The following is a 27,016-nucleotide window of genomic DNA, read 5'->3' as shown; positions in this document are numbered from 1 at the left end:
AGCAATAATGGATGAAGAAACAGACTTTGGCTGTTTGATGAAAGTTTCTGCCTTTATATAGATACCACTTAGTTTGAAACCTCCATCATATCAACAAAAAAGGTGACATACTGGTGAGGAGAAGTCTAAAGGAGCAGTGCAATCCCTCCCTCCCTCCTACTTGCCTGTGGTGAAGCTTTCTGAACGTTTCCTGCTGCATTCAAACAGCGATTCAACCCTGACTTCAAGTGGGGAATTATTAACAAGTAAGCAGGGAAAATCTCCTTGCCTTGAAACAACTCTGCCGTTTACATGCCCAGATGCAGCTCACCTAAAAAAGGCAGGATTTTTTCACAATTAACAAACTGCAAACACCAGAAATGAAAGAAAAACATTCAAATGCAAAAAGTTAATTATTTTCTCCTTACTTCTTTTACAAAAATTAACCACGGATCATCCAACTTAATCAATATAACATAATTATCTGGCACAGTAAGGCCTTTTTATGTTTTGAGGTTATGGTGGATCCTTCAATTTTATTTTTAAATCCATGACTATTTATTGGTCTTTTTGAAATATTGAATTCAGTTCCAATCCAGACATCTACTCCCATGCACTTTGGTGTTGAAATAGCCTATTATATTTACTCTTAGCAAGGGCTTACATCACAAACTGAAACTGTCCTGGTTCAATAACAATGAAAGTCAAGTGTTTAATACAAGAGATAAACTGATAGTCATCACACATTCCTCCACGTCCCCTTATGTCTGACTCCCTCTTAGGTATGGTCATGCAAACATGCATCATTTAAGACGGTGACGTGAACAGAACAAGTTCAATCAAACTCTGGATAGAGATAAACCTCCTGCTGCTTGATCTAACAGAGTGTGGAGAAATGCTGTTACTCTCTACACATATTGTCTGCGTCTGCGGTTTTTCCTATTGGCAATAGTTCCTGATTATCACCAAGCAGAGGTCTCAGGGCCAAAACAATTCTTTGCATCCTGTGATGGAAGCACTATCAGCACCTGACACCTCGAAAACAGGAAAAACAGTTCAGCAGGAGCACAGATGTGTGGAGGGTTCTGGGGGAGGAGCATGGAGACCTTAAAACCCCTGCAGCCAGTAATCTGAGCTTCATTCGTCCACACAGCAAAGGGAACAAGCATGTCGTACTATGAGGTAAGACTTGTTCATTCATAAATCTTTTTTTACTTTTCCATGCTTTCTCTGCATCCTAAATTATTCACATCTCATCTGTCTGTCTCCAGCACATCTTCCTGGACTATGACTTCAACGACACGGGCTCAGGCTCTGGTTCTGGGGATCTGGGAGAGGAGTTTGAGGAGCCGTGTGGTGTGGAGCATGTCATGGCTGCTGACCTGCATAGGGTCTTCTTACCTGTAGTCTACGCCCTCATTTTCACACTGGGGATCACGGGAAACGGCCTAGTGGTGGTGGTGCTTGGTTGCCAACGCAGGTAAGCAGACGGGTGGCGGGGAAAGTGGTTGATGTCTCTAACTTGGATACAACCTAGTGTTAATAGTAGTTAAGTATTGAAACTTTGGTTGAAGTTAAAGTAAAAGTTAAAGTAGCAGTATTTAGTCGTTGCTTGTCACTATACTACTTGAAACGGCGCGAGCATCCTCCTTTGTGTACGTTCTTTACCAAAAACGTTAATATTAAACATCCAATCAGGATTAGCTGACATATAACTAGCCAATCACGGAGAGCTGGGGAAGAGAATGTTTTGGTTGCTTGTCAACGGTCGAGTTGTCAAATTAGCTAAATGTATATACTGCTATATCAGTAGTGCGGAGGAGTGGCTTTTAAAATCCCCAGGCAAATAATATAAATAGAATATAGTATTATTTTATTAAACAAATAATTACTCCATTACCTTCATCAGAGTCTGGGAAAAAAGTTTTGATACTCTCCTACCCATTCTTTTGTAGGGAAGCTAATCTCGATAGGCTAATAATAGGCTAATATCCCTTAAAGAACTGCTTTGGGCCTTAAATGACACCAGAACCAACAGCACTTGCACTGTACAGAAAGGGAAATTATGTTTTTTATACTTCTTTGATGGATGTTTATTTAATAACTCAAAGGAATTGTATTTGAAAATACGAAACAGCTATATTAACTAGGCTAATGCTCCCAGTAAAGAGTCAAGCATGCGCAGTTACAGAACGACCCAGAGCAGCTTGGTAGCAATATTCGACATAACGTGTTACTACGTAAGATGAGTAAAAAGCTCTCCTTTGGCGTTCTCTCACACATGTTGCCACTTCTGAAATGTTTAGATCCTTTGACTCGAACATGAATTATTTAATGTGCCAGTTACATGAAAACAGTTAAATGTTTATGCTGCTAGGCACCCCATTAACTGTTTGGGCTCTGTTTGTCTCCAGGTCTAAATGCAGCCTCACAGACAGGTATCGCCTCCACCTGTCTGCTGCTGACCTCCTCTTCGTCCTGGCGCTGCCTTTCTGGGCGGTGGACGCAGCTCTGGCTGACTGGCGCTTCGGAGCGGCCACCTGTGTCGGTGTTCATGTTATCTACACGGTGAACCTGTACGGCAGCGTGCTTATCCTGGCCTTCATCAGTCTGGACCGATACCTGGCTGTGGTCCGAGCCACGGACACGAACACGGGCGGGCTGAGGCAGCTGTTGGCCCACAGGCTGGTCTATGTGGGTAAGTGTTTATAAGGGGTGAAAAGTAACAATTACATTTACTCAAACTACTGTAATTGAGTAGCTTATTTGCGTCCTTGTACTTTTTGAGTATTTTTTAAGTCACGACTTTAGTATATTTTGAGGGAAGTATTGTACATAAGTACATTCTCCGAAGTATCAGTATCAGACACTGATTAAAAAAAAATAACACTTAGAGGCAAAACAAGGAAGTCTTAGCTTTCTGCCAAAAACAAGAAAAAGGTTAGAAGTCTGACTTCCACAACACATGACTGTGAGTAGCAAATAGCAAGAGAATAATCTTACATTTCACCCCAAAACAGCTATTTCATTTCACGTTATGTTGTCACACCTTATAATAAACAAAGCATTATTCTGCGCATTAAGGAAAAGTCACATTTCACCCTAAAAGCCATAGGATCAGAAGTAGCTACCCAGTACTCAACACTGAGTAAACTTTAAATTCCAAACTTTTTACTTGAGTAGATTTATAGACCACAACTTTTATTTCTGCACAGGTAAATTTTAACCAAAGTAACTCTACTTTTACTTGAGTACAACAGTCTGGGACTTCTAACACCTCTGGTGTTTATGTTTCGAATTATGAAAAACTGTAGTGATACCAGTGATAACATGACATAAAAATACAAGAGCACGAACACCCATCATTGAGTACTTTCTTTGTTTTAAATACCACAAAGTGTAGGCAATTTCTGCTTGCTGTCCAAATTCTTGTTATAACATGGCAAACCAAAACATTATTGGTATAAAGCCAGTAGTCCCCTAAATGGTATAAAGCCAGTAGTCCCCTAAAATTGTCTCATGGCATTTTTTGGTTAATGAAATATCTGTGGTTTTATCCAAACCCTACTATTATTTTTGGATAACACCAATCATAAAAATAGAAGGCATTGTATCATTGTAAAAAATGTGCCATTAAAATGTCTCATCTATCAAAATTTGACAACCTTGGGCTGCTAATTAAAAAAACCTTTATTCATAAAGAAGAATATACAGGAGAGCTTTGTTACATGTGTAAAAGCATACTAAAAAAGCCTTAAATCCCAAACATAACCTAAACAATACTAGAACCCAAACAGGAAAAAAAACACAACCAGCATTGTTAATGCAAACGTCATAGAAACCCAAACAAGAAAAAAATGCACTAAGGCCAGGAGGGTTATCTAAGAGGATGTAGACAATTGAAAGAGAAGGAAACCGTCAAAACAGATTAAAGCAAATGAAAAAAAAGGGTGGCAAATTGAAAAAGTAGAGATGCATGCTGCAGTTAATTCATGATAAGAATCTGGATACTGGGTTCAGAACACCATCTCAATTTTTGACATGATTCAAAATTACCTTTTTTTTAATTGCTTGACAGTGAAAATGTAAAAGTCCCCATTTATATATCATCTTTTACAAAAACCTGTTTTTTTCTTTAATTTCTTAGGTAGCGTGGTTCTTGAAAATTTTATTAAAAGATTTCTGCATTTGACTGTTAAGTATATTGCAGAAATCAGCATAAACAACATTAAAAACAGCATAAAATAAAGACATCTATCTGTTTCTCCTCCTGCAGGTGCCTGGTTGCCCGCTGGTCTCCTGGCAGTGCCAGACCTGATTTTTGCTCGGACCCAGGAAGGAGGAGAAGGGGCCACCCTCTGCCAGCGACTCTACCCAGAAAAAAACGCTCCTATCTGGGTTGCAGTCTTCCACCTGCAGCTGGTCCTGGTCGGTCTGGTGATCCCCGGCCTTGTTCTCCTTGTGTGTTACTGTGTCATCGTCTCCAGGCTCACCAGGGGTCCTCTGGGAGGCCAGCGACAGAAGCGCCGTGCAGTCCGAACCACCATCGCTTTGGTTCTCTGCTTCTTCATATGCTGGCTACCATATGGGGCGGGGATCTCTGTGGACGCTCTGCTGCGGCTGGAGGTGCTGCCTCGCAGCTGCAGCCTGGAGGCGGTGCTGGCCGTGTGGCTGGCGGTGGCCGAGCCCATGGCGTTCGCACACTGCTGCCTGAACCCACTGCTGTACGCCTTCCTGGGAGCTGGGTTCAAGAGCTCAGCTCGCAGAGCCCTCACTCTGAGCCGGGCGTCCAGTTTGAAGATCTTACCTAGAAGACGTCCTGGGACTTCGACCACGACTGAATCCGAGTCGTCCAGTTTACATTCCAGCTAGTTTTTTTCTCATTCTGGTCATTTCTCTGGAAAACATCAGGAGACTGCTGTGAAAATGTCTTCAATGAACATTTTTCTATTAATCATGTACAATCCTATAATACTATGGTTTCTCCCAACTCTTATTTAGATATTTTCTTAGCAAAAAATACATCTGATTAAGAAAACCAGAAAAGTATTGGTTGTACAACTCAAACAAGTTAATTTTCATATTCAAACAACAGAACTGTTATGTCTTAGCCTAGGGATGAGTTCCTGTCTGGATGTCCTTAAATCAGGACCTCTTCTTGCATGGAAGCTATTCTCTTCCAGTATTCATTGAATTTCAATAGTCACATCAAATTCAACCTAACGGATGACTAATTTGGTGCCTACAAGACAAGCCATGGTATAACATCACGTTGCTGGAATTTTTGTGGCTCATCATCCAACAGCAGAGTGAAAGATGGTGCCATGTTGTGTAAAATATGTGGTCAGGGTTTTTCAATTAGACTTATCTGTAGTTTCAAGTTTAAGGCTCAATCCTGTCTCTAACTTTAACCCTTATCCCTTGATACCCCTTTGAAACAGGGGTAGTGGGAAATCTATATATAAGGTTATCCCTATATAATGGGACGACCTTTCAAGACCCTAATATGTCATTATAGTTATTGACAGCATTATGTAAACAGACATGCCAGTACTGGACATTAATACCAGTAATTTTAAAATCTTGCAGATGATTCAAAAAGTACTTTTGGAGGTTTTCCATAACACTTGCTTTGGAGTTGGCCGCTGGAAAATCTTTGAAGGTCAACGTAGCCTGAGCACTTCATCCTATCTCTCAGTTCCAACAAGAATCAGGACAAACCTAGATGTCAATGTGCAAAACGTTGGCGAGCTAAGTGGTAGGGGCAAGGGTACACAGTATAAGTATTCTGTTGTTTTAAATGCACATAAACTTGTTTTTATCACATTTTCACTCCATGACAATTACTGAATCTTATTTTTATCTAAACCAGTTTTGGCAACAAAACACCTAATTGAAAGTATTTAGTTGGGAGAAATGTCCTTTACAATAAAACAAAACAAATACAATGCATATACATACTTTGTCAAACCAAAGAAAGATTTTTGAAGTGGTCCTTTATATGTACATACTGTAAATGTAAGTGTAAGTGTTTAAAAGTTTTTAACAAAGTATTTGAGAAAATAAGGAGCAGTCTGCTGGCTCATGACTGTGATGTTTCTCTTGTGAATACTGTTTTTAGTCGTGTTTGTGCTGCTGTGCCTCTTTTTTTACTGTTGTTTTTAATAAAATATTCAAAATACCCTCACGTGTGAACATGTCTTCTTGTACTGATTTAGATTGTTGCTTCCTGAGTGAAACAGTGAAATCCTTTCTTGTAGTTAACCATTTGACATCAAATTCCACCCTAATAAAGAGATAAAGTGTGGCCTCATTAAGGCCCAATAACACCAGCGCTTCATAAAGCAAAATAATGAAACGCAGATGAAGGCATTTCAGCTTTATCACAGAAAACAGACTGAAACTGGGGACAGGAAAGGTGGAAAAGGAAAAATAACAAGCTCAAATCAATTCTCTTCGGTCTTGTTTGGGGTTTAGTTGTTGGAGAAAGCTGCTACATTATTCCAAACTTTGGATTTGGAAGTGCCACTGGTGTTTGGGTGTGCTTTGGGGATTAAAGTAGATGGTTTACAGATACAGATTGTTTGGAGAAAGTGTGGAAATCAATTGGTATTGTGTGATTTGCTCATCTAATCTCCATCCTGATCAGGCGCACTGTGTTGATTCAGAGTCAGTCAGCTAATGGCCATCTGAGTCCACTGATCCAGAGCGTGAGCAAGTTTCTTTAGAGACATGAAACCGTGCCTTTTGAAAGTTAGACCTGTGAAAGCCAGGTGTATCTGACTCACATGTGCATCATTCAGAGTGTGTGAGAGAGGGCAAATACGTGTGGATGTGTTTGTTTTGTGGGAGCAGGTCAGATTTATGTTGATGATATAAACAGTTTGTTTCTCCTACGTGGGAGAAAGAAGGGAGCATGAGGGGTCAGGAGGTCCATTTTTACATGGCTTCAATGCACACACACACACACTAAAAGTGCTTCCCACATGCCTCCTTCCACTTGGAAGTGAGAGAAACAGAAGCTGGAAGTTTACTGTGTCCTGTTTCCTGCGGGCTAAGAGGAGAAGGATGAAGAGGAGGGCTTTAAGAGACGAAAAGGAAGAATACAGTAATTTAGCATCACAATGAAGTCCTCACGGTGTTTGTATAACTTTGTTCATCACTGTCTCTGCATCCTGAAGCTTAAATGTATTTGTATTAACAGAGTTAGTGTGTTGAATCACTACAATCACAGCCAATGAAGACAAAAACCTGCATATAAGTTTTCATATTTTTGAATCTCTCCCTGTCATTCTCTCTCTTTCCACAACACATACACAAACCTACACACACAAGGATACACACTTCTCTTCTATTCATAGTGTATTCAAAACAGGAAAGACTTCCTGCGGCTCATTTTAGGAAAAACAAGCAGCTAAAACAATCAAACACCCCGGCGGCTCTGAGCTCACACCACAGAGTGAGCTACAAAATAAACCAGGATAGAGAAAGAAAAGGCTGGAGGGGATCAGGCATAATGATAATAGTGTGTGTATAATGGTGTAGAATTTGAGTTTAAATCTGTTTCACAGAATAAGAAGGTAGGATATTATTCTTTATCATGAGAGAAAACATTATAATGAACCAATCAGTTATTCTTTTTCCATGCTTCAAGTCTGAGCAGAGGTGAAAAAGGTAAAATAGGACAAAAAGATATAAATATATCCATGAAAAAAATTACACAGCCAAGAACATATTTACATTGGAAAACATACACATAAGGATTAGAACTCTAGAGGTCACAAGACGGTATTTTACAATACCATACAATAAGATATGATACAATAGGATTCAGTGCGATACGATGCAACGTGATATGACACAATAAGACACTATATGATATGATGCATCCAACACGATGTGATATGATACAATCAAATACATTACGATATGAAAACGATAACATTCCATGCCATAAGATATCATATGATTGTATTCGATGCAATACCATACCATACCATACCATACTAAACTATTCCACACCATACCATACTAAAACATACCATAAGAAACAATATATTGTGATACAATATGATATGATACCAAAGTATTCCATAAAATACTAAACAATATAGATTTGATGTGATACAATACCATACCATACATACAACTCCATAAGATCTAATATGAAACGATGTGATGCAATGTGATACTATACCACGCCACACCATACCATATCACACCATTCTATAAGATATGATGTGATGCGTTACCACTTCATACCATTCTATAAGATGTGATGGAATGTGATACCATAACATACCATTCCACTAAATATGTGAAGCAATGCAATATGATGCAATGCAATACGATACGATATGTTACGATACAACACAATACGATACAAAACAATTAAAAATAAAGAAATAAAATGGGCCTCTATAAGTAACAATCCAAACTGATGTGATCAAGTACAAAACAGTACAATGCAATGCAATACAATACCATTCCATACCCTACCACAACACAATGCAATACGGTACAATGCAGTGTGATGAGGTACCATACCATAACATTCTATACGATACGATACAATACTATAGATGATGATATGATGCCATATGATACAATTCCGTACCACCATATAATAAGCTATGATACAATTTGATGTGATGCAATATGATTATATCATATGGTACCTTACATACCATACAGCTCTGTACCATACCATGCTATACCATACAATGCAATACAATACGATGCAATATGAAAAAATACAAAAATAAAATAGGGCTCTATAAGTAACAATCCAAGCTGACATGATAAAGTACAAGCAGTACAATATGAAATGATGCAAGACAGTTCCATTTATATAATAAAAATACATAACTTTATGATGTGATTCAATATGATGCAATGACTAACAATATGATAAAATACAAAACCATGCAATGAGATGTGATACAACATGATCCATTACCATTTAATACAATACAAGATGAAACAACGCGATGGTGTGTGGTGCAATAAATATGATGCAATGGGCAGTATATAATATATAGGTATTTAATATGATATAATACAGCAACAGTCTATAACTTCTTGTCACTGTTGTCCAACAGACAACATAAACTTGGGATTTGTTTCCATTTATTCTTGATGTACTTCTTAAGTTGCTCTACAGTGCAGAATTTTGTGATTACTGCATGCACACCAGTCTAGTAATGGCATGCCACTGAATTCAAGTAAGTCAGCACACTGTACCAACTTTTACCACCATGATGCATATGTTAAATAATATCAGTGGACATGCTTAACAAAATATACTCTGCTGTAAATATATCTTTATTATATTCATCTTCTTCATTAATTCTGTAACAGGGATCTTGCATTTGTATTTATTATATTGAGGATATAACACTGCTGAGGTTTCATTTATTTTCAGGTTAATTCAGAGCTGCAGATGCCCCCCCCCCCCCCCCCAACCCCTTTGCATTGCACAGCGCATGTGAGCATTAATGAACTTAATTGCCAGCCCTTCAGATAGTTGCTGCTCTTGTTTCGAGTCGTGTGTTCATGTGCACAGTCTAAACAGTGAAATAACCGTCTAAATACAAAAACACCAGGAGGAAAAATATTTTAAAACCATCAGTCTCCGTCATATCCTCCTGCTCTTGTAAATGTTTGCTCCCACTGTCTTGTTTTCACCTTTTACCACACATCAGAGTTTTGATCTCTATGCCCAAACTGGTTTCATTCAGCTGCTCGGGGATCACCCTACAAATACATGCAGGAGAGTAACCAGAGAATGTCTGATCCATATCCGAGCTTTAAGTCAAGATTATATGATAAGAAAATGTATGTAACAGTGATAATGCTACTAATGGTGAGACTCAACAGTTTGGAAGGTTTATGTTTTTTACCCAGCATATTGACACTCGTGGTGTTTATATGTGAGCATGAGTGGTTTTATGTGTATGTGTCTGCATTAGTGTGTGTCTACAGATGGTCAGCTCCTTCATATTCAGACAGACTGAGTTTCCTGCTGCTGAACAATCGTGGGAACACCAGAGGTCAGGACAAAAGGAGAAATAAAGAGGCAGAGAGAGATTGGGCTGAGTCCAAATGGCCTGCAATAACTTCCTCCTTTGTTCCTGGTTGATTCATACAATGTGACAGGTGAAACCAATAGCCTGAAGGAGTGTTTGTGTTGACCTCAGCAGGTGGAGACGTGAGAACGATGTGGGAAAAAAATAGAAATTAATGGAATAATAGAGGAGAAATCACAGTTGGTTTGGCACAGGTGGCCATGGGACTGAACGCTGCAGCGGCTCCTGATGATTCAGATGTTCTCACGTACGTGTAGGAAATCCTTTGGCTGTCACGTCTGAGAGAGCTCAAAAGATGCCCAGTGGCTGCCAATCAGTCCTTAACAATAGGCATTATTCTGAAAACCTTTGTAGTACTGTACAGCTATACTGTAAAGCTATAAGACATTAAATAACCTCTACTGTCTGTTATGAAGTGTTTATTAACTGTTAAAGAAACACAAAGACAGGATGGTACAGACAAAGGTTGAGACCTCATGTTCCAAGTGTAAGGATTGAGTCTAAAATGACTTTCAATGTGTGTTTTTTTTAACATAAAAAAGGGTCCAAAAAAGAATTAAACAGCATCAAGATACTCTCTTTTAAAGCACGGTGAACTGCAGTTGAATTTGTTTTAAGGTGCTACATCAATAAAATTTGATTGATTAATAATTCACCATGCCTTAGAAGTTGTTGACGCCGCTCTGTTGTTTCACATTGTCTTCTGCTTCATGGTTGAGTTGCTGTTGTTCCTAAATGCTTCCACTTTCTCATAATATCACTTAAAGCTGACTGTGGAGTATCCAGCAGGGATGAAATTTCACAAACATCATATTGCAAAAGTGGCACCCATCACAATACCACACTTGAAGCCTCTGAGCTCTTCAGAATGACCTATTTTGTATAAAAACTGCAAGACTGCGTGGCTAAGTGCTTGATTTGATTCACCTGTGGCAAGGGGTCTGATTGAAACACCTGAATTTGGTGTTGTCAAGTACTCAAGCAAGGGATATGCACAAGCCCATGACCTTGACCTTTAACCTAGTGCCTCCGTCAGTCAGGGTGAACATTTCTGTTAGGTTTGATGAAAATCTGTCAAAGTGTTCTCGAGATATCACGTTGACAGGAATGCCCCTGACAGATGGATGAACAACTTGAAAACATCCTGTCTCCACCCTCAGCTACGCCAGCACAAAGGTATAGAAAGTTCCAGGGGGAGGATCCCTGTCACCAACAGATGGGTCTTAGCAGAGCCCCTAAATGCCCTCATATTAGGCAAATTTGTCTCACTGAGACATGTTGGTCTTTGCCTTGGTCCTCTATGTAACTAAAACGACACCTGGACATTTATCTGTTCAGTTCCTATAAAAAGTTTGTAACTGGTTATGAAAAGAACCAGAAATGATACTGATTCATCTTAATAAATCACAAAAACAAACAAGACAATGAGTGGGAAGGGTGAATCATTTCTGTGTCTTCCTTTATATCATCTGAAACCACAGCTGGTGGCAGGTGTGAGACTCTGTGACCAAGAAAGCACTGCTGGAAGAAGAAATGACAAAGAGATGACTTTTTATCAAGTAATTATTTTGGTAGATCCCCATGGACATGTTCAATTAATGAATCAGAGGATTTCTGTTTCTACGATTTGCTGCAGAAGAACAGCTACTGCACCAGAGACGATCTTATATTCTTATTTTTAAAGGTTACACCTGAACTACAGATATGCATAAATGTTTAGATGTGGTGAGGTTGAGTTATGATGCACACTAAGAGGTGATAAGCAGGTAATGTTGGGTATTTATATCTCAGATCTGTGAACACCCAGCAGTACTGTGGCTTCAGCTGAAGAGAGATGCTAAAAAATATGTTGTTCACGCACTATGATTCCTTTTTTTTTTTTTATCAGTCTTTACCGGGGGCCTCCAAATGACCAAGACTGCTCCCAGAAATAATGATATTTACATGAATAGATTGCTAAAGATCTTAGGTGAGCATGGCCACCCATACAGGGGGATGAAGGGGAGGGTTTCTGGGAGACCAGCCAAGTCAGGGGGCCATAGAGGTCTGCAAAATCATGGACTCTTTTTTCAGTAATACTGACAATGTAGATGGGTACACTAAAGTAAACCATCAGGAAAATAACATCAGACTTCAAAGATAAGCCATAATATGCACAAACTTCAGGATGCCAAACATTGAAGTAGAAGAAACTAAAGCAGCTTTAATGGAAAAAATTAAATAACTGTGAAAAGATGCACAAATGGACAAAAAGGTTGGTTAAAGAGACAAGAATAAGTGAAATTCCCTAAATTGGTTAAATGTTAGTTGAAAGTGGGAAAATAGATGGAAATAGTGGTGAAAAATTGATTTAAAAAAGTGTCTAAAGCGGGTTAACAGTGGCAAAAACAGTGGTAAAATAAATGTCACAAATAATGTATAAAAGATGCAGGAATGAGTAAAAAGTGGCATATTGGGTAAATGCGTGTTGAAAGTGCCAGACGTAGATGAAAATAGTGATGACAAGGGGTTAAAAGAGGCAAGAATACATAAGTGGCAAAAAATTGGTTAAATTTGGGTTAAATGTGGCAAAATGGATGGAAATAGTGGTGATAAAGGGTTTTAAAAGTGGCAAAAAATTGGTCAAAAGAGGCAAGTATAAATGAAAAAGGGCAACATTTGGTAAAATGCGGGTTGAAATTTGCAAAATGAATTGAAATAGCGTTTAAAAGGGGTTAAAAATGGTAAGAATTGGATAACAAGTATCAAAAACTGGTTAACAGTGGCAAAAAAATGTTGGTTGAAAGTGGCAAAAATGGGCAAAAATAAATAATTCCAACAGCAAAACCCCAAAATTGCTTGGCACTCTTTTCAGCTCCAAAATGAGGAAACTATGAGATGGGACACATGCTAGCACTGCTACTACTGATCTGACACACATGCATTGATACCATCAATAAATCATAATTTAGGAGCAGTGTTTATTTTGGTAGCTATTTTCAATTTTAATCTCAGTCTTAATCTTTAGATGAAATGGCTTTTAGTCATTTCTACCCTTTATAGTTTTAGTCTTCCTCTGGGAGGAATCTTTGCAACGATAGGGACATTGGATGAATGCAGAGCCAGCTGGTTTTCTCAGGGGAAGGAGGAGGATGTAGCGGTTAAGTGTGTGAAATATTGCTGAGGTCGAGCAGGATGACAGCAGGACACCGGGGTGTTTCTTGTAGTGTTTAGTCTTAAGTGTTTTGTTGAAGAGCAGTCATTCAGACCTCCTCTCCAGCATGTTCTACATCTTTGCTGTTGATTTATTTTGTAATTGGGCAACATTTTCTCCAGGATATGCATCAATATGAACTGTTTAAAGCAAAGTGTTACTACAATAGACAGTAACATAATATGTGAGCACATTAGTGCTAGAGAAGTGGACGATTTTCCTGTTTTTCTTAGTAATCAGTATGCTTATTCATATGTATTCATTTGAGATCTTTTTTCCACATAATTGGTTTTGATTTTTTTATGCTGCATTTTATTTGTCACTGAATAAGATACTCTAAAATGCTCTTTGTATTTCTAATGAAGTTGTCTGATACTTTCAACATGGAGGACATTCCTAATTGACTCTTCAGTTATTTAAACCTCTTGAAAATTGTAGCTCCTTGGCCTATTTTTGTGCTTTTCAAAATAAAACACTGTGCATATTTAGTTTTACAATGTGATTGAAGTTTACTTCAACATGTAAATGTCTTTAGGCAATATTATCAAGTATGCACTTTAGAAATTGAATAACAAACTGCTTGATTGGAAACATTAAAGACCTTATATAGATATAGATGAATATTTTTTTACTGCAGTGAGCATTTGATTGATTTAGAGGGTTGAGAGTATCTCAAAGCTGCATTTTATTGAATCATGAGTCGTCACAGCCCTTCAGTGGTCACAAAGGGGAAACACTAACTCATCCGTGCTGAACTGAAGGTTGACTTAAGTTTGTTTGTATCGCCTCAGAAATCCATTTTTTCACTGTCCTTCCTTCTTTATTTAGTCCCTTGAAACTTCAAAAGCTCATTTAAAGGTAAATAAATAAAAGTGTGCTTTGGTGAGCTGTGAGTTGTCATTGATGCAACTGCACTAAGCAGGAAAGAGTTGAGCAACAGGCCTACAGATGGCATCAAACATTTGAGAAACAGCACCATCCTGTGACCTTCTTGTGTTATTGTGAAATACAAGGAAGGCCGGTTAAAGGGAACATATTATGCAAAAATCCCTTTTTCAGGCTTTGTAACAAAAATGTGTGCCCCCGGCCTGTCCACAATCCCCTGAAGTAATAGAAAAATCCATTCACTCACCCCCTCTCTTTCTTCACCTTTCAGAAAACGTGTGCTGAAACAAGCCGTTCTCAGATTTTCCCCTCATGATGTCATGTGGGGAGTTAACTCCGCCCCCAGGTTCGGTTGGCCTTCCCCGCTTGGAAGAAAGTTCTGCCCTCCTCTCGACCCTCCTCTCAGCTGTCAGCTGAGAGGAGGATCAGGAGAGCTACATCCAATTCCTGAGAGGGGCATGGTCATTAACATTCAAAGCCACAGACACAGAAACAGCTTGTTCTAAGCAGGGCTGAAACAGGGTTTTTTTTTTTTAAACTTGCAAAAATCCTATACTGGAGAGCTTTTTCAGCAACAAACCTCTGAGAGCAAGATGAACTTGTCTTAAAAAGAGTAAAATATGTCCCCTTTAATGGCAATTTATGTTTTTTACTCCATTATGAGTTTCTTTTCTTTTTTGTGGAATTCAAGTTTTTTTATTGAAATTTTTTGCAGGCATGGTACATACATGGTACAGAATGCTTTGCCTCAAGACCGATCTTTTACATTTAGACATAATGGAGGCTGATTTCAACTCCCAAATCCGTTATGATTTTCAATTCGTTGATCACATTCAATTTTGAATAAACACCTGTTTATGTGTCCTGTGTAAATGTCTTGGATCCACAATAGATCAGATGGGGCAAGATAAATTGATTGAAAAAAGATAAGGGGAGGGGGAAGAAAAAAAATAGATAAATTAAAAAAAACACAAACACAAAAAAGAAAAGCCCTCTCACTTTTCTCTCCAGTATTTTCCTGTTAGATTTTTTTTCCTCCTCTCCCTTCTTCTCTTCCCTCTTACCCTGTATTCGCCCATGTTTTTTCTGATTTTTTTTTTTTTTTTTAAATTACAGCTAAAGCAGCTTGAGACACAAGGAATCTGATTTTTTTTTTCAGATCAGGAAGGTTACAGCATAAGTTTAATACAAGAAAAACAGATTTTACACAGTGTGTTAAAATAAAAAAAATATATAGTAAATTTACAATCATAGGCTTATAATAATTATTAGTATTTTAAACAATGAAAAAAAAAAAGTTGTTTCTCTGTTGCACTGTATCTGAATGTGCACGTAGTGTACCATACATATATTATGACAGGTGTCAAAACTTCAGTTTTTCTCATATTTTGACATTTTACACTCCCAATTTTGAATTCAAATCATATTTTTAACTTTTAAGTCATCATTTTGAATTCTATCTTGTATTTTGACATTTTCAACTCTTAATTTTGGCTTTTTAGTCCCACATTTTGAACTATCATGCTCACAGTTTAAAATTTTAAGTCATATTTTGACATTTAAACTCATGGTTTCAAATTTGATCTCATTTTTTGACTTTTCAAACTTATGATTTAAACTTTCTCTTTGTACATTTGCTCTTTAAAACATTCTTTTTCTATTTTTAATATCGTGTTCTGATCTTTTGAACTAATGAATTTGATTTTTTATCTCAGATTTCAGCCTTTAAACTTATCATTTTTTACTTTTTTGAATCTCTAAATGATTTATCATCAGTGCTGTTTTTTGTTTTGTTTTGTTTTTTCATATGTTATCACTGATGAAAATGGGGTTGATAGTTATGGTTAAATGTTGACCCTGTTAGGCCCTCAGGTGAGACCTAAACCAGAATCCGGTCCTGCTGTGATTGAGTTTGACACCCCTCGTCTATGGGTACAAGAGCCTCATCAATCAGTGGAAACACTTTGTTCACAAGGGGGCGCCAAGTCGACACAAACCACAAAGTTACTTTCTAGTTTTCAGTACTATCTGAAAGTTCGATTTAAAATGACATACATTTACAATATTGTGTTGCAACACTGATTTCAAGACAAATCCGAACCTCGTGTTCTTCTCGGGGAAGCTTTTCTTAGTTTATGGTGGCAAATACGAAACAAGATGAATGACAGCCTTGTTATAAGACAAACGGAATATTTTTTTGATTCAAACAGTTTATGTATTACTTCCTGTTTGTGTTGCATTTGTGATAATTTCACGTGTAAAGAGACGCGATGATCAATATTTCATTTTCCTTCACAAGTTTCTCAGTGAACGTCACAATCCTGAAACCGGAAGCGAACCACCGAAGCAACAGAAGAGGCTCGTCATTTGACTCTGTCGCTCCTGATTGGCCACTAGCTATAGAATATTAGAATAGCTTCGCTGATTGGTAGTAAATGGCGCGCCAAAGATCACGTGCCCCATTTTTCGCGCGAAACAGTCACTCTGCAGTCGGGACTTCAGAGTGCGGTGGGTGTCTGAGCTGTTGTCAGGATCTGGTCAACTTTTTACACTTTTTGTGATTTTTGTTCGCAGTTTGACAGATTTTCAGAATGGACGTTGCCACAGCAACAGCGGAAAATGCTGGAGAGATGGTGAAGGACGAGTTGGCTGAAAAATGTCAGAAGTTATTCCAGGCTTTCTTGGAGGAGTGAGTCTCTTAAATTATTCTTTGTGTTGTTGGGCTGCACACGAGTTGGTGCACCATGCGGCATGCAGCTCTGTATTAATGCTCTCAATCAGCAATTATTGCGATCAGCTGATGTTTTGATTTATTTAATCGTGTTGTCTCCACTTTTCCTCTGCTTTCTGTGTTTGTGGCCAGGTTTCAGACCGGGGATGGGGAGGTGAAGTATGTCCGGGAGGCCGAGGAGCTGATCCGGCCTGAGAGAAACACTCTGGTGGTGAACTTCACAGACCTGGAGGGTTTTAATCAGGAGCTGGCCACAACCATCCAAGAGGAGTACTACAGGTGAGATTAAAAGACACCTGAACTTCCTCTCATGAATACTCTGTGTCCTACAGCTCTGTTAATATCCAATCTGTCGCACAAGAAAGTTACAGTATCAGTACTAATGAATAACAGATGACTAAATGCTATATTTTTCCTCTTGATATTGCTGAGCGTCTCACTGTCTTCCAACACAGTGCTTCTCATGACTGAATAATATTTATCCGCCACACACTTGTGTAATATCCTATTTCTTAAAGTCAAATAACACTCGACTTCTATCATTGGTCAGTCCCTGACACAATGCCAACTGTTACCCCAAAACCACATTTTAAGTGAACATGGTTAAAATTTAATATTTTTATAGCTGTAAAAGGGCCCATAGTTTTTGCTGTGATTTAATCAATACATATTATCTGCATGAGTATAGATAATATGGATGTAGACTTGTCCAGTCCAACACTACTTTTTTTGACACCATTTCTGATTCGTGAAGCACAATCTGAACCAAATTCTGGTCTCAAAAAGTTTAAAAGTGACTAAGGACTTAAGAGAAAGTGGCCTTCCCCTCACTGGAATTGGTGTCATATAAAATTGATAACTCACATCATCATGTCTTTTTTACAGAGTTTACCCCTTCCTGTGTCGGGCTGTGCGTAACTTTGCCCGAGATCATGGAAACGTTCCTCTTAACAAAGAGTTTTACATCGCCCTTGAGGATCTGCCAACCAGACACAAGTAAGTAACATGATGTTAAAGGGTCAACAAGTGCCAGTTTTGTTTAACTAGACTTTGCACGCACTTTATTTGAATTAATTCCTTTATTTTCCTTCAATTTGTTTTATGATTTACAATGGTCATCACTTTCTTTCTTGTGTCTATTCCAGGATCAGAGAGCTGTCCTCAATGCGTATCGGGACCCTGGTGAGGATCAGTGGTCAGGTGGTGAGGACGCATCCAGTACATCCTGAACTGGTGAGATATTCTGCAGTCAAAAGCATGTATTGAAGTAAACAGTTTTATGCAGCAAGAATAAAAACCATACATTTGTATGAATCAATACATTGTCAATCAGCATCATCACAAAACCAGAATTAATGACACAGTTCTAGTGAAAATTTACTGTTATTGATGCAGCAGGAAAAAATAAATAACAATAAAAAGTCCTAGACAGTTGCTATTGGATAGCATGGGTCGACCTTTTTTTTTTTTTTCCTAGCCAACACAATGCTGATTATTATGGTTTCATAAGACCACTTACTGATATTTTGAGTCAATGTGCATTTATATTAACAAACAAAATGAACTTAATGTGAAAAAAATAAATAAGTGCATGATTAAACCAGTGAAGAAAATTATTTATCACCAGCTCTACTGAAACAAGAATCTCAGCAGAGTAACATAGCACCAGCATGATAAAGGGAAGACTTCTTGCAGCTTTAGAACAGAAAATGTCTACTTTCCTTACTGCTGACAGCACTAATAAGAAGTGTAATTATTAATATTCTTCTCTTACAGAAATGTTTACTTCAGATTATATGAAAATGCAGTTTTTTATATGATCTTTGAGGAGTTCAGTTATAAAACTTTGGTACTATAACACTGCAATTTAAATCCCAGGTCACTGAATTAAGTCCAATCACATCTAAGTGATGTTGGACTGATATACAAATAAGAACAGTTTTTTTGATCAGGTTTCTGAATAAGAAAGTGTTGCAACTATTGTTTGATGGTGCAGAGACCAGATGATCTTGAAGATAAAACCTAAAAGTAAGCAGTGATGTAGAAATGTGACACTGATGATGGTATTGACTTATTTGTGGTTGCAGGTGAGCGGTACATTCTTGTGCATGGACTGTCAGGCGGTGATCAAAGACGTCCCTCAGCAGTTCAAATACTCTCCACCGACTATCTGCAGAAACCCCGTCTGCAACAACCGCTCCCGCTTCCACCTCGACACACACAAGTCCAAATTCATCGACTTCCAGAAGGTAAAACAGGGCTGTGTTTGATGTGAGAGGAGATAGAGTTTACTTGAGAGGTTTCTCATTCAGCTTAACTCTCTGCTCAGGTGCGTATTCAGGAGACACAGGCAGAGCTGCCTCGTGGGTCGATTCCCCGCTCCTTGGAGATCATCTTGAGGGCCGAGGCTGTGGAGACGGCTCAGGCTGGAGACCGCTGTGATTTTACCGGGACTCTCATCGTCGTGCCGGATGTCTCTCAGCTCAGCACTCCAGGTAGATTTGGACCACAAGCTGCCTTAATTACATCCTACAACTTTGTTTTATAAATTGTTTCTAAATGTCTCTCTTTCCTCTCAGGTGTGCGAGCAGAGTCCAGCACCCGTGTCCCTGGTGGACGTCAGGGTTTTGAAGCTGAGGGTTTGAGAGGCCTGAAGGCTCTGGGAGTCAGAGAGCTCTCCTACAGACTGGCCTTCTTGGCCTGCAATGTTGCCCCGACTAACCCACGAGTAAGAGTCACACAGAAAAAAGAAAAACTGGATAAATCTATGCACTTGCCTTGTATTTAGTTAAAAAATTATCTTTTTTTCTCTAGTTTGGTGGTAAGGAGCTGCGTGAGGAGGAGCAGACAGCAGAGAGCATCAAGAGTCAGATGACAGAGAAGGAGTGGGAGAAAGTGTTTGAGATGAGCCAGGACAAAAACTTGTATCACAACCTGTGCACCAGCCTCTTCCCCACCATCCACGGTCAGTCCTGCAACAACTGATCAACATTGTCTCTAATCAGGAAAGCTTTATTCAGTGATATTCCTGTTAAACTTAAGATTTCTGACCTAACAATGACATTTTCTATGTAGGCAATGATGAGGTGAAGCGTGGCATCCTGCTGATGCTGTTTGGAGGTGTTCCTAAGACGACGATGGAGGGAACATCTCTGAGAGGAGACATCAATGTGTGCATAGTTGGAGACCCCAGCACAGCCAAGAGCCAGTTCCTGAAGTAAGCAACACAACACAGGCACATCTCCTAAATAAAAAACCTGGGATAAGCCTAGAGCAAAGAATAAGAAATAAACTCAGTGCACAAATCTTCCTGCTTATTTGATTGGTATTTGTATTTCTAGGCATGTGGAGGAGTTCAGCCCTCGAGCCGTGTACACAAGCGGTAAAGCCAGCAGTGCTGCAGGTCTGACGGCCGCTGTAGTCCGAGACGAGGAGTCCCATGAGTTCGTCATCGAGGCCGGAGCTTTGATGCTGGCTGACAACGTGAGTGTTAAAGTCAGAGGGAAACAGCCATTTATTATTGAGTGGATCAGTGGTATTGATTAATTTACTTTCCTCTCAGGGTGTGTGCTGCATCGATGAGTTTGATAAAATGGATCTGAAAGACCAGGTGGCGATTCATGAAGCCATGGAGCAGCAGACCATCAGCATCACCAAAGCTGGAGTCAAGGTAACAAAAGAGTCTGCCGACCTGCTTTAGCATGAGTTTGTGAGAGTTACAGGGGCAAACAGTTGTTGTGTGAGTGGGTAAATACCACAGCTGCTAGTGGGGTGATTAGCTCAGAGTTAGCCACAGTGGCAGTCAGAACTCAGTTTCTTTACTATAACATGGGCAGAGAGCTCCAAAAAAGCTGTATTTTTCAAATGGTGTAACACTGGTGATAGCATCATTTTGACACTTTTATAGTTTTTAATGTGTTAAAAATTAATGGTAGATGTAAAGGGTGACCAATAGCAATTACTCATGTCAAATGGAGGTACAAGGTTTTGGCTTGACACCAGCATTATGCAATTAGTTGCAATTAATTAATCCGATACCGATCCATTACAACTTAAAAAAAAAAAGACATTTAAAAGCCATTTTAAATCAGCTTGGAGGTGTTTGAGTCACCTCTTCACTTCTTTAAGCAGACTGCCTCCATTTCCTCCAGGCTACTCTGAATGCTCGCACCTCCATCCTGGCTGCTGCTAACCCTGTGGGCGGGCGCTATGACCGCAGCAAGAGCCTGAAGCAGAACGTCCAGCTGACGGCACCCATCATGAGCCGTTTTGACCTCTTCTTCATCCTGGTGGACGACTGCAACGAGGTACTCTAGCTTTTGATTCTGCAATCATCGTGTTTTCACTAATTACTTTGTAGCAGTTTTTCTTTTTGCATCTTGTAATGATAAAACTGCAGTATAGTGACTCTAAAAATTAAATTGGACCTGTTCATCTTTTAGGTGACAGACTACGCCATTGCTAGACGCATCGTGGATCTGCACTCCCGTGTGGAGGAGTCTGTGGACAGGCTGTACTCTCTGGATGAGATTCGCAGATATCTGCTCTTTGCCAGACAGTTCAAACCTAAGGTGTGTGTCCTATCATGGCTGTGCTTCTTCATCTGGTTTTACAATTATAACTTCAGCATTGCATTTCCACTTGTGTTTCTGTAGATCTCCAGTGAATCAGAGGAGTTCATAGTGGAGCAGTACAAGCGTCTGCGGCAGCGTGATGGAGCAGGAGGCATGTCCAAGTCTGCATGGAGAATCACAGTGAGGCAGCTGGAGAGCATGATCCGCCTTTCAGAGGGCATGGCCCGCATGCACTGCTGTGATGAGGTGAGCATCGAAAAACACGAAAAAGATGCAACAATGAAGGAGAAGAATCACGCAATTGAACCTCATGCTTCCTGATGCCTGCAGGTGCAGCCCAAACATGTAAAGGAAGCTTTCCGCCTTCTGAACAAATCCATTATTAGAGTGGAGACGCCTGATATTAACCTGGAGCAGGAGGAGGAAATGGAGGAAGAGGAGGAGGAGCAGCAGCAGGATGGTACAAGCACAAACATGACATACCTACACTAGACCTTCAGTTTGCATCCCCCCCTGGCATTATGGCTGAATCTTGTGTTTGTATTTGTAGGAAACATCCCTAACGGAGTAAATGGTGTGAATGGTCATGTTAACGGGGTTAACGGGATCAACGGGCATGCAAATGGAATAAATGGCCATGTTAATGGTATAAACGGACATGCTGAGCCTGGCAGCCAACCCAAAGCATCCCTCCGTCTGTCCTTCAGTGAGTACAGACGCATCTCCAACCTGCTAGTGCTGCATCTACGCAAGATGGAGGAGGGTAAGCCACTGCCCCTTAGTAATAAATGCTTGTTTTGTGTCACTTCAAGCGATCATTCAGTCTAACTTTCTAATGATATCTGCAGTTGAAGAAGAAGAGGAGCTGAAGAAAAGTGCAGTGGTGAACTGGTATCTAAAGGAGATCGAGTCAGAGATCGACTCTGAGGAAGAGCTCGTCAATAAGAAGGGTCTGATCGAGAAGGTCATCCACAGGCTGGTGCACTATGTGAGTACAGATAAAACCTTCATGTTTCAAACAGCCTTTGACCAAGTTGAAACTTACAGTATCTGATGACATGCATCTTGTCTCCTTCAGGATCACATCCTTATCGAGCTGTCCCAGGCTGGTCTGAAAGGCTCGGAGTCTGCAAGCACAGAGGAAGAAGTTGTACTGGTCGTCAATCCCAACTACACCTTAGAGGATTAAATTCTCGATTCAGCCCTCTGCTTTGAAGCCCTCCCTTTCTATAAAACATGTTAAACTTAAAAGACGATGTTAAAAGTGTGTTTGATCCCTCATATGCAACACATAACCAACAGTAGCATATGAAATGTTACAAGACTTGTTTTGAGTTTACCAGCTCTTTTGTACAGACTATTCTGAGGCTCTTGAAGAAAAAAATGTTTCTCATTCAAAGCGACTTATGTAAATAGACTGCTCTTTTTCCTCTAGTTTGCTGTTTGGCATCTAGTCAAGGAAACTGCCATGTAATGTGTCAGTGCTAAGTTTTTGTGACTGTTTTGCAGGTATAAATGAAATTCTACCTTTCTGTGGTTTCAAGTTAAGCTTTTTTGTAAAATACTGGCAAGAAGTGAAGAGTAATGTTGTATAAATAAATAAAATGTTAAAATTGTACCTGAAATTGTATTTTCAGTACCATTTAACCTCCTTCGTCAAAGAATCCTCATGTGAAGACATAACATTTTTAGATAATTCATGTTGGGTTATTTGCCATTTTATTTTATACAGCCATGTTCAAAAACATGTTCCTGTAGACATAAAGACTATTAAGGAGATATGATGTACTATTTGCCTTTCATTTTGTAGTACAGCCTTGTTTAAATATTTGAATAATGATGTACATTGGCAGATTTACCAAAAGTGTGCAATCTGTGGCCTAAGAACAAAAAACAAAACAAAACAAAACAAAACAAAAAAAATTGTAGAATTGCATCAGTCTTGCATATTAAGCAATATTTAGGTATTGTCATTAAACACAAAATATATTTCAGATAATCTTAAACAATTATATTAAGACCCATTTAAAGGGTACTTGGTTTGTGAGGTGGGTGTCATGAACCAAAACCTCTAAATTTCATTTCATGAGTAAAAAAGTCAGTTTCAACAATTTTTTTTCTACTGCATTGTTCAGAAATAACTTGGATTTATTTTACAAAGAAATAAAAAGGACATTTATTTCATATATATTTTTTGTCAACAACACTGCTGTCATAACGGCATCAGCATTGTCACTACCATAACATGGCAATATTTCTCAAAATATATTAAATATTGAGCCACTGTTTATGATGTTTTGATATTTGATTAAATGTGCATTAAAACTAATGCATCCTTAAATTTGACATTAGTTCAAAAATAATTGTTTCTTTCTTTTTTTTTTTTTTTTTTTACAAAAAATATAATTAAAATTAGATATATACCCAAAGAAATAACACTTAAAATGTTTAATAAAAGGCATTAACTAAATAATTTTGAAAATATATTCTGCATGTACATTCAGACAAAATCTGTGAAAGTATAAATGTGTGCCTAAAGTTTTTATCAAAGTGCATTCCTAATTAATCTCACTGAAAAAAGACCTTTTCTCTCAGGATAGTTCCAACTTTGTTTTGCACCAATTAGGTAGGTTAGCCCATATTGCGTTACACAATGGTATCTTTAATGTGTTATACGAGGATATCTTTTTTAAGAATGCTTACTGGTTAGGTACAATGTTTAGATGTAATTATGAGGACCTTCAAATCCCAAATAAATGGAAGATACCAAAAATGCATCACAAATGAAAACTCGGGTCTCCTCCTTCTCCGGGTCTTATGAAGTAAAGAAAGCGCTTCATCGAAATTGTCCAGTAGGTGGCAACGGTCAGATATCTTTAGAATGTAACTGCGCATGCCCGAGTATGATTACCCAACAAACATGGCGGCGCCCTACGTGACAACGATTAGGACAGCACTGACAGGTAAAATACAAATAGTTTACCACCTTATGGTACTTCATTTCTTATGTCAGTTGCTTTGAATTACGCTTCTGAGGCGTTGTAGTGATATTTTGCTAGAACTATCCACGATACAGGTGAATTATCATTATCTTACGACATAGAGCTTCTAGTTGTCTATCATCAGTGGCTAGATTTTCAAATAAGCGTATCAAAAGTACCGAGATTTCTAATGTATTTGACCAGACAGTTGTCCATGAGCAGAACTGAAGCTATAAAAAACTGAAAGTAGAGTTGTTCAAGTACACTGACAATACTTGTTTTAAGAGATTTGGATATTGTGAATTTAGACCGTATACACAAGTTTTATTATTTAAAACAATAAAGTGCATAGTTCTAGTCCCTAGGACATCACATCAACGTAAATACGATGACGCTGTATCGAAGTTTAACATGTTAATCGCGACAACCCCAGTAACAACATTAGATTTGTACATCCCATTACCTGGATTTAATCATGGACCGTTTCCTTTCCCAGGTCTGCACTTATTTCCAGGCCGTTTGCTCCTGTCTCAGAGGATCCAAACCCTGACAGTGTGTCAGTCTTTCCGGCTGCAGGCTGCTCGCAGTCGGCTGCTTCATGTCTCCTCTGCGCCCTCTCTGTGCAGCTCCAGGATGGAGTCCCAGCCTCACATTAAAGCCAGCTCACAGTCAGGTGATAAAAAAGCAGCTGAGGAAGAAGAGGAGGAACCTGAGGGTCCAGACTATATCCCTAGGACCAAAGCGAAAAACCCAATGATGAAGATTGGCTACGCCTGGTGAGCCTCCTCTGTCCGCTCATACACAAGAAGAGGGGTAACATCAGTAAACCACATCTTATATGTCCTTTTGAGACACATACCTTTACAAAGGAACACAGGATGGTTTAAGAAATGTAAAATGCCATCAAAAGTACAGTGTTTGAAATTGGGAGCATTGGTAATGGTCAGATTCTAGATTGTGATAACTTGTTACTCTAGTCACCAGAGGAAAAACCAGTGGAATTTAAAAATGTCTGTTATTTGGTCCCCTCTGTGATACTGTAGGAACATGCAAGATATAAAAATCCAAGATGGCAGTCTGTAGAGGTTCCCGTCCCACATATGATGAATAAAAAAGGAGTAAAACCATTTCATACACTCAGGTGATTAAACACAAATTTAGATAGGTCTACTTAAAAATAGATTTCATTTTTACCAAGTTTCTTCCACTAGGCTGAATATTACACTCTGTAGCTTTAATTCATAGGACTAGAAACATTAAAATTACTTGTATTAATTAGTAATGATAATAACTATAGCTTGGATTTATGGGACCCAAGGACACTTAGATAAATAACCGGATTCCATGAGGGGAAAGACTGGATAATGTCATTGAACAATGTAGATAAAAAAAACATCTGCTGGGTTCCAATTTACCCCCCTCTGATTCTGCAGTATGTTAAAGGTTTCTGCACACAGCCTCAGTAATGAATTCTGAATCTGTTCCCATCAGATCAAAATAGCTTTTGACCTCTCCCCTCCAGGATGATCGGCCTCCCCTCGGGAATCATCGGCTTTCTTCTGGCAAAGAGACAAGTGGACAAGAACCGCCTGAAGCAGCTAAAAATTCGACAGAGGATGAGGAATTCAAACGAGGGAGAATATGAAGGGAGCCGCTACCGCCATCAAGGAGAGGAGGTCAAACTAGACCGATAAACTGGACCGCACGCATGGCTGCTGTGATTTGCACCAAATCCTGAAGATCTCTAAAGAGAAGCTGACTCCTTCACTGCAGCCACACAGACTGAAACACAAAAGAAACTCTCTGGGAGGTTGTGATAGGGCTGATGCTGGAAATCAGTGGAGTATATGACTGAGCCTTTAATGGGGACATTGGATCACAAGTATGGAAATGTCTTGTAAATTTGAACCACTGACCCATTTTAACATGAATTAAAGTTAAGTAAATGACTAATATGTGTAAGCTTGTCCAATATGGTTAAGTAGCTCAGTGCAGCAATCAGATGAGACAGCTGTAATGGCATTCAAAGTAAATCCTGCAGGGAAAGGTTGTCAAAATTTGGACACTTCAGTATGTTTTGATACTTCTCAAAACCATATGCTATAAAAAAAAATGCTATATCTGCGATTTTAATGTTCAACAGAATTGAAAGTTATCAAAGCTTTGTAAAAATTTGTTATTTTCAGCCTTAGTTTTAACCAAATGAGTCCTAGCAAAAGACAGAGAAATGTCTAAGCTGCACAATAACTTTGGCAGCATTTCTACACTGAAACATTGCCAACATATTTGGGAAATTTGGACATTCTGCAAGAGTTTGCCTGTGAATAAAAGCTAGAATTTTTCAAAATTGAGTTGCCTAGGACTTGTGTTTTTGTTGCTGTGGTATCAAAACAAGCATTGGTGTGGTCTTCCTTCTACTAGAGTCTTGTCAAAGTTTAAAAATCTGGTTTTGTGAAAACTCTGGTGAGGAATGCTTGTGATCCAACCACGTCAACAAAAGAGTGCCCATTTCTGCTACTGTCAGGCTTAGGTTGTAACTGTTTTAACATATGACAGAAGTGATTCCTCCAGAGAAAACCAACGGT

The 27,016-nt window shown here is 39.0% G+C and overlaps 3 protein-coding genes across 3 annotated transcripts; all 3 read left to right on the top strand.

The window, feature by feature from the left end:
• Positions 1-1,007: 1,007 nt before the first annotated feature.
• Positions 1,008-6,111, top strand: cxcr4a (chemokine (C-X-C motif) receptor 4a). The gene is made up of 4 exons (XM_041803665.1): positions 1,008-1,161; positions 1,251-1,459; positions 2,394-2,677; positions 4,256-6,111. Exons 1-4 carry the CDS (start codon positions 1,147-1,149, stop codon positions 4,849-4,851), a joined length of 1,104 nt encoding a protein of 367 aa, XP_041659599.1. The 5' UTR covers positions 1,008-1,146; the 3' UTR covers positions 4,852-6,111.
• A 10,517-nt stretch (positions 6,112-16,628) lies between these two features.
• Positions 16,629-23,068, top strand: mcm6 (minichromosome maintenance complex component 6). Its single transcript, XM_041802404.1, has 18 exons — positions 16,629-16,834; positions 17,009-17,155; positions 17,762-17,872; positions 18,022-18,109; positions 18,964-19,125; positions 19,206-19,371; positions 19,456-19,604; positions 19,691-19,841; positions 19,952-20,093; positions 20,218-20,359; positions 20,439-20,546; positions 21,028-21,183; positions 21,319-21,447; positions 21,532-21,696; positions 21,781-21,910; positions 22,001-22,213; positions 22,299-22,438; positions 22,529-23,068. Exons 1-18 carry the CDS (start codon positions 16,737-16,739, stop codon positions 22,637-22,639), a joined length of 2,508 nt encoding a protein of 835 aa, XP_041658338.1. The 5' UTR covers positions 16,629-16,736; the 3' UTR covers positions 22,640-23,068.
• Positions 23,069-24,317: 1,249 nt separating this feature from the next.
• si:ch73-71c20.5 (DUF4748 domain-containing protein) lies at positions 24,318-26,782 on the top strand. The gene is made up of 3 exons (XM_041803320.1): positions 24,318-24,413; positions 24,928-25,207; positions 25,954-26,782. The coding sequence occupies exons 1-3, from the start codon at positions 24,344-24,346 to the stop codon at positions 26,123-26,125; spliced, it is 522 nt and encodes a 173-aa protein (XP_041659254.1). The 5' UTR covers positions 24,318-24,343; the 3' UTR covers positions 26,126-26,782.
• The last annotated feature ends 234 nt before the right edge of the window (positions 26,783-27,016 follow it).

The sequence above is a fragment of the Cheilinus undulatus genome, linkage group 13 (assembly GCF_018320785.1).
Source record: "Cheilinus undulatus linkage group 13, ASM1832078v1, whole genome shotgun sequence".
Lineage (NCBI taxonomy): Eukaryota > Metazoa > Chordata > Actinopteri > Labriformes > Labridae > Cheilinus > Cheilinus undulatus.
The sequence above is the reverse complement of the archived record's forward strand: the minus strand, read 5'-3'. Positions and strand labels throughout refer to the sequence as shown.